This window comes from Rhinoraja longicauda, unplaced genomic scaffold, assembly GCF_053455715.1.
Source record: "Rhinoraja longicauda isolate Sanriku21f unplaced genomic scaffold, sRhiLon1.1 Scf000120, whole genome shotgun sequence".
Taxonomy (NCBI): Eukaryota; Metazoa; Chordata; class Chondrichthyes; order Rajiformes; family Arhynchobatidae; genus Rhinoraja; species Rhinoraja longicauda.
In genome coordinates this window covers 110,001-118,054 of record NW_027601338.1, presented here as the reverse complement: position 1 = coordinate 118,054, position 8,054 = coordinate 110,001, and the positions used below count along the sequence as shown (strand labels likewise).

The 8,054-nt window shown below is 47.7% G+C and overlaps 1 protein-coding gene across 1 annotated transcript in view; it reads right to left on the bottom strand.

The window, feature by feature from the left end:
* Positions 1-3,377: 3,377 nt before the first annotated feature.
* The window catches only part of LOC144590076 (NACHT, LRR and PYD domains-containing protein 3-like), a 50,848-nt gene continuing 46,171 nt past the window's right edge, over positions 3,378-8,054 (bottom strand). The window contains exons 8-13 of the mRNA XM_078394942.1: positions 5,837-7,574; positions 5,155-5,241; positions 4,843-5,013; positions 4,517-4,687; positions 4,194-4,361; positions 3,378-4,029 (exon numbers count right to left, since the gene is read on the bottom strand). Of these exons, the coding sequence (XP_078251068.1) occupies positions 3,942-4,029; positions 4,194-4,361; positions 4,517-4,687; positions 4,843-5,013; positions 5,155-5,241; positions 5,837-7,574 (2,423 nt within the window). The 3' untranslated portion in view covers positions 3,378-3,941. The remainder of the gene's footprint in view (positions 4,030-4,193; positions 4,362-4,516; positions 4,688-4,842; positions 5,014-5,154; positions 5,242-5,836; positions 7,575-8,054) is intronic.

Genomic DNA, 8,054 nt, shown 5'->3' with positions numbered 1-8,054 from the left:
GAATTTTGACAGAGGATGTCCCACCAACAATAAATAGAAGAGTTCAGAGATGATTAGTTTTAATTCTTGCACGTTGTGGTGACATGCAGAAATTCATGCCACTGAAGCTTCTTTCACATTCTGCTCTCGATACCGGAATTGTATTTACAGCCGTTACCAGCTGCTTAAAATCTGCAGAAACTATCTTCCCTTTAGAGTCCTTGAATTCTCTCTCCCCCTCTCATCTGTGACCTCCCCCCTCTCTCTCCCTCTCTCCTCCTCTCTAACTCACCTCTCCTCCCATCTCTGTAACCCTCCCTCTCTCTCCCCTCTTTCTCTCTCTCTCTCTCCATCTCTGTAACCTTCTCTGTAACCCCTCTTCCCGTCTATGTAACCTTCTCTCTCTCTCTCCCTCTCCCCTCTCTCCCCCTCTCTCTCTCACACACACACATATATATATATATGCTCTCCCTCTCCCCCCTTCTCTCTGCCCCCTCGCCCCATTTCTCTCTCCCTTCCTCACCCCTCCCTCTCTCTCCCTCTTCTCTCTCTCTCCCCTCTGTCTGTAACCTCTCTCCCCCACTCTCTCTCTCTACCCCCTCACCCCTATCTCTCCTCCTTTTCTCTAACTCCCCTCTCCCCCCGTCTCTGCAACACACCCTCTTTCCCCCTCATCCTCTCTCTCCCCCTCATCCTCTCTCTCTCTCCCTCTCTCTCTCTCTGAAGGCTCTGACACAAAGCCGACCATTTAAGCCAAATTGTTCTGCCATTAATTCTACATCATTATCCCCAAAGGTAAAAAGTGAATCTTCTGGAATATTGTTCATATCTAAATATTTTGACTTGTTAATTAACTTGTTACATTTATCATTGGAAGCTGTTGTAGATTCAAACAGCCTGGAATTCATATTATTGACCAAACTGCTCAAAAACTGTTGTCTATGTATAGTAGGTACCTGACCAGCTCTCAAATTTATTCCATTAAATATCATCTGGCTTGTTGCTTTCTCCACTTGAGTATAACATTTTCCTGGCTTCTCTATTGGACATTCAACAACCTTGATAGTTCATTTAATTTCCTCATGTGCTTTACTAAGTGTACAATTTCAGTTCTGCAGTTGAAGTGACAGTTCAGACAACTCTAGCAAACTGTCCATCAACAAGCCCAAATTATTTACGAAAGCTGATGACTCTAATACTTTTATCAGCCCCTCGTACTTTGCTCTCTCTGTACTAGATCTTGAAGCATCACAGCATGCTTTTCCAAAATGCTCCCAAATAGCTTTATAAGACTGCCACATTGCCTTTACTGTTCGGTAAGACGAAGCAACCCATCTCACACTGAAAACACGACCAAATCTTCAACAGTTGACAGTGAAGAACCTCAGCACATGCAGTTAACTCATCCTGATTCTTAGGAGACCTATGATATAAGGAATACAATTTATCACAAAATATCTGAAAATGATTCAAACCTGCAACTTCATTGATAGCATCACCTACACTGAGTTCAAGCCTGTGACTGGCACAGTGCCAAACAGTTGCATTAGGGAAATAATCAAGAAATAGTTTTGCAACCCCTGCATTTCATCCTAACATTACTGATGCACCATCAGTTACAAGTGATATCACATTTTCTTTTAGGTATTGTATTGAAAAAACACCTCTTTGTAAGCAACTTATAAGCCCATCGTATATAGATTTTGCATTTGCACCAAGTTTCATATGTTCTAATCAAAATAGAATGATATAGGTTGGCAAGATTCACCAACTGTTGCTCTGAAGCAGACTACTAGAACAGTTTTCCCATTAATAGTAGTAGATTCATCTATCATAATAGAATGTTAGATTGTTTTGAAATTATATTTTCCGCCAGTCTTTCACATCTGGTTCCCTATGTGGTGAGAAACATCTACACATGACTTACGAGAGTGTAGGACGTACCTTAAGTCGATGCCGTTTCTTTCTTGCAGTTCAATATCAGAAGACATATCTGTGTAGGGCCTACCTTTGTGTACAATATTATATACAGTTCTAAAAACTCCACCTGTTTTTGCTTCGTCCTTTTTCAGTGACATATACACTACATTTTCAATTGCTTTTTTTCAGCTGTTTTTGGCCTCTGATACGAGCTTCACTATTTTTGTGCTTAAAAATCTTTTTTTCTTAAACTCATGAACTGTTTTGCTACTACATTAACCCCTCACCACTCACGAGACAAATTAATTCCTTGTGTTCGTTCAAGTCCAAGATGACACTTGCTGCATACACAACATCCCAGTTTTCTGTTTTTAACAATTAGTTAGGGATATTCTTTCTTTTTGTTTAAGTACATTTCTTGTGTCCAACAGTCCGGAAGATCACATTTTTCAATATCTTTTGAAATGTCTTCACATGCAGCATCAGGTGAAACGGCTGCATCAGTTACATTGTCATTTTCAAGCAATTTTGTCTTCTTTTCTGGCTGAGTGTTTTCATTAGGAGATTAGTAGGCAAACTTAGAGCACATGGTATTGGAGGTAGGGTGCTGACATGGATAGAAAATTGGTTGACAGACAGAAAGCAAAGAGTGGGGATAAATGGGTCCCTTTCAGAATGGCAGGCAGTATCTAGTGGGGTACCGCAAGGCTCGGTGCTGGGACCGCAGCTATTTACAATATACATTAATGACTTGGATGAAGGGATTAAAAGTCCCATTAGCAAATTTTGCAGATGATACAAAGCTGGGTGGTAGTGTGAATTGTGAGGAAGATGCTATGAGGTTGCAGGGTGAATTGGACAGGTTGTGTGAGTGGGCGGATGCATGGCAGATGCAGTTTAATGTGGATAAGTGTGAGGTTATCCACTTTGGTGGTAAGAATAGGAAGGCAGATTATTATCTGAATGATGTCAATTTAGGAACAGGGGACGTACAACGAGATCTGGGTGTCCTAGTGCATTAGTCACTGAAAGGAAGCATGCAGGTACAGCAGGCAGTGAAGAAAGCCAATGGCATGTTGGCCTTCATAACAAGAGGAGTTGAGTATAGGAGCAAATAGGTCCTTCTGCAGTTGTACAGGGCCCTAGTGAGACCGCACCTGGAGTACTGTGTGCAATTTTGGTCTCCAAATTTGAGGAAGGATATTCTTGCTATTGTGGGCGTGCAGCGTAGGTTCACTAGGTTAATTCCCGGAATGGCGGGACTATCATATGTTGAAAGACTGGAGCGACTAGGCTTGTATACACTGGAATTTAGAAGGATGAGAGGAGATCTTATCGAAAGGTAAAAGATTATTAAAGGGTTGGACACTTTAGATGCAGGAAACATGTTCCCAATGTTGGGGAGTCCAGAACAAGGGGCCACAGTTTAAGAATAAGGGGTCGGCCATTTAGAACTGAGATGAGGAAAAACTTTTTCACTCAGAGAGATGTGAATCTGTGCGATTAATTCTCTGCCTCAGAAGGCAGTGGAGGCCAATTCTCTGAATGCATTCAAGAGAGAGCTGGATAGAGCTCTTAAGGATAGCGGAGTCAGGGGGTATGGGGAGAAGGCAGGAACGGGGTACTTATTGAGAATGATCAGCCATGATCACATTGAATGGCGGTGCGTACAGGCTCGAAGGGCTGAATGGCCTCCTCCTGCACCTATTGTCTATTGTCTATGATAAAGAAAGACACATCCGAGACCCTGCAGGTCCAGCTGCAATTCCCCGGTCCCCCACTGGGGGGAAGCACCGGATTTAAATGATGTTTAAAGGGAAGGGCTGCCTTTTAAAGGGGAGGGCGACAGTTTAAAGGGGAGGGCGACAGTTTAAAGGGGAGGGCGACAGTTTAAAGGGGAGGGCGACAGTTTAAGGGGAGGGCGACAGTTTAAAGGGTAGGGCGGCCGTTTAAAGGGGAGGGCGGCCGTTTAAAGGGGAGGGCGGGGAATCGGACAACAATATTCCCGTCCCCAGGGCGGTGACGTTTACACTCCCAGATGTTCACACGTCCACTCTCAGTCCGGGTCTGATGCCTCGCAGACACTCCAGCTGGTTCCGTCCATCTGCACTGAACTTATTCACAAACAGCCTGAAACAAGCCCAGGAATAAAGACAAAATAAACAGATTAAACATCAGTGTCAGGAACAGGGACTGCGGTTGATATTTCAACAACACTCACAGAACTAAATCACAGGAGAAGCCGGCATATCCCCTGATATGTTATCACAATAAACATTAACACAAACACTCACCTGATCCACTCCAGGCACGGGAGGGCCAGTATGAGGCTGCGGAGACTGGGAACAGATCGGTCTGTGAGGGAGTTGTTTATCAGGTTCAGCTCCGTCAGTGAGGGGTTTGTACTGAGAGCGGAGACGAGATCCTCGGCTCCAGAATCTGTGAGACCGACACCGTCCAGCCTGGAGATGAGAGAGAGTTAGGGTGAGGGACACAGAGAGACACGAGACGGTGCAAATCCCCAGTGTTTATCAGTGACACATTTACTAAACATATTAATGTTCAGTGTCAGACACCCAGTGACTGTAAACACAATCTCTCACAGTCTGGGACGTACCCCAGTCTCTGTATTTTACAGTTCGTGTTCCTCAGCGCCGCAGACACCAGTTTCACTCCGGAATCTCCCAGTTTATTATCACTCAGGTGCAGCTCCGTCAGTGAGGGGTTTGTACTGAGAGCGGAGGCGAGATCCTCGGCTCCAGAGTCTGTGAGACCGACAGTCCGCAGCCTGGAGATGAGAGAGAGTGAGGGTGAGGGACACAGAGAGACACGAGACGGTGCAAATCCCCTGTATTTATCAGTGACACAGTTACTGATGATATTAATGTTCAGTGTCAGACACCCAGTGACTGTAAACACAATCTCTGACAGTCTGGGACTTACCACAGTCTCTGTATTTTACAGTCCGGGTTCCCCAGCGCCGCAGACACCAGTTTCACTCCTGAGTCACCCAGTTTATTCAAACTCAGGTCCAGCTCCGTCAGTGAGGGGTTTGTACTGAGAGCGGAGGCGAGATCCTCGGCTCCAGAATGTGTGAGACCGACCCTGCCCAGCCTGGAGATGAGAGAGAGTGAGGGTGAGGGACACAGAGAGACACGAGACGGTGAAAATCCCCAGTGTTTATCGGTGACACGATTACTGATGATATTAATGTTCAGTGACTGTAAACACAATCTCTCACAATCTGGGACTTACCACAGTCTCTGTATTTTACAGTCCGGGTTCCTCAGAGCCGCAGACACCGGTTTCACTCCTGAATCACCCAGGTCGTTGTATCCCAATCTAAACACCAACAGACAGAGTAAGGAACAAACTGATACAAACCCCGGGGCTGAGATAACTTCTCCGAAACGGATATTTCTGGAAGCGCCTCAGCAAATTGTTGAATAAATCTCTGTCGTTGTGGTGTTTGGTGACTTTTACCATTTATTCTCATTCCCCGACGACTGGGAAAAGTTCCCTGTGCAGAGAACGCCTGCAACACACGTGACGTGGGGGAGGGAGAACGGCAGCTACCATCGGTGACCCGGGGGAGGGGGGGGACGTAGTCGACCACCAGCGACCCGGGGGCGGGAGGAGGGGGAACGGAATCGACCACGGGTGCCCCAGGGGAGGGGTTGGGCGGAGTGGACCACCGGTGACTAGGGGGAGGGGGGACGGTGTCGACCACCGGTGACCCGGGTGAGAGGGGGACGGAGTAGAACACCGGCGACCCGATGGAGGGGGGGACGGAGTAGACCAACGGCGATTCTGGTAGTGTAAAAGAGGAGGGGTGCCGTGCACAGTGACGGCCGGCCCCATAGAAAGGTTGCTGGACGGAAGAACAAAATAGTGAAACAATTTTACAGGTCAGTGTTAGCATCAAACGGACAGTTACCCCAAGTGCTGACACTTGTGCAGAACCGGTCCCAGCCGCTGGAGACCTTCACACTGAATGCGGCAGTTCCACAGATCGAGGTGTTTGATTGTATCACAGTGCCTGATGACATGAGACAGCACCGCACAGTCAATCGGGGTCAGTCCCAGTCCACGGAATGAAAGTGTTTCCACAGATCCCAGTGTCTGCTGAGCCAGTGCAGGATTCTGAGACTCAAACAGGTAGTGCAGCGCGTTCAGGAGGCTCCGTTTACCAGCGTCCTTCCCTGTGTTTCCAGCCTGGCGTTTAACCTCCTCCTTCACCCAGTCAATCACTCGGCAGATTGTTTGATGAGGAAATGGACCCAGAAACTCCTCCAGGACCCGAGCTGACCGTGGGGAGGAGAGACCAGCGACAAAACGGAGAAATACCTCAAATCGCCCGTCTGTCGTGCTGTGGGCTTCAGACAGGAGTTTCAGGATATCCCCGCGATCCGGCGTCAGGAATTGTGCGAGTGCGGCTACAAACTCTTGGATGGTGAGGTGCGGGAAGGTGTACACCACGCTCCGGGCTGAATCCTCTCTCTCCAACAGTTCCATCAGGAACCCGGACAGGAACTGGGAAGGCTGCAGATTGTACTTGATCAAATCTCCATCTGTGAACACAATGTTCTTCTCCGACACGCCAGTGAAGGCCATCTGACCAACCCTCAGTAACACCTCACGGGGGCTCTCAATCTCACGGCCGTGGTTTGTCAGGATGTTGTAAATAAAGTAGCAATATAGTTGGGTGATGGTCTTGGGAACTCGCTGCGGGTCCCGGTGTGTTTGTGTGAAGAAGGGGCCCAGTGTCAGGGCGAGGATCCAGCAGTAGGAGGGGTTGTAGCTCATGGTGTACAGGATCTCGTTCTCCTCCACATGTTTGAAAACAGCTGCTGCCACCGTCTGATCATCAAAATACCTGGTGAAATATTCTTTCCGTTCCTCACCAACAAATCCCAGGATTTCAGCCCTGACACTGATCTCTGCCTTTTCCAGTAAATGTAACGCAGTGGGGCGGGTGGTCACTAGCACTGAACACCCTGGCAGCAGCTTGTGCTGGATTAAACTGTACACAATGTCAGACACTTCACACCACCACTCGGGATCTGGACACATGTGCTGAGGTTCTGTGTCTCTCCGACTGTCAGCAAAATCGATCCTGCCATTAAATTCATCCAGACCGTCGAATATAAACAGCAATCCCTCTGGGTTCTTCCAGACCTCTCCCAGGATATTCCTAAAGTAAGGATACTGATCCAGAATCAGTTCCTTCAGGGTCACTCTGCAGTTAATAGTGTTTAAATCTCGGAATTTAAAACTGAAAACAAACTGGAAGTCCTGATATATTTTCCCTGTGGCCCAGTCATTAACAATCTTTTGCACCATTGTTGTTTTTCCGATCCCCGGGACTCCGGCCACAGATGCTGAACTCCCAGAACGGGATTTACTTCTCGAAAAGCTGCTGTGGAATAATTGATCTGTCCTGATTTTTTCCAGTTCTATCCGGAGACATTTCTCTCTCCATTTTTCATGGTCCCGGCCTCTTGCCAGCAGCTCATGTTCTACCAGTGTCCGATCTCGAACAGTGGAGGTGATTGTGAGCTCAGCGTATCGATCAAGCAGCTGGCAAACCTTCACCTTCTCCTTCATCAGGATCGTGTTCACGCTCAGTGTTTCAGTCTGTGCTCGCAGAGTCTCCTTGTGTTTACGTTGAACATCTTGCATGGGAATAGGCAGATAATGGACACAATGTTAGATGACTCAACTCAAAACACAACATTTACCATTACAAGAATGAGTTCAACGCTCCTGAAGGATTTCAGTGGAGTGAGGTAAACCTGGTTACAAACACGGGAGATGACATTTCTTTTGGAGAGACAGAGAGAGAGACAGAGAGAGAGACAGAGAGAGAGACAGAGAGAGAGACAGAGAGAGAGACAGAGAGAGAGACGGAGAGAGAGACGGAGAGAGAGACGGAGAGAGAGACGGAGAGAGAGACGGAGAGAGGGGGGGGAGAGAGGAAGAGAGGGGGGGAGAGAGGAAGAGAGGGGGGAGAGAGAGGGGGAGAAGGGGGAGAAAGAGAGGGGGAGAGAGAGGGGGGAGAGGGGGAGAAAGAGAGTGGGGAGAGAGAGGGAGAGAGGCAGAAAGAGAGAGAGGGGAGGGGGGAGAGAGGGGGAAGAGAGAGAGGGGGAGAGAGA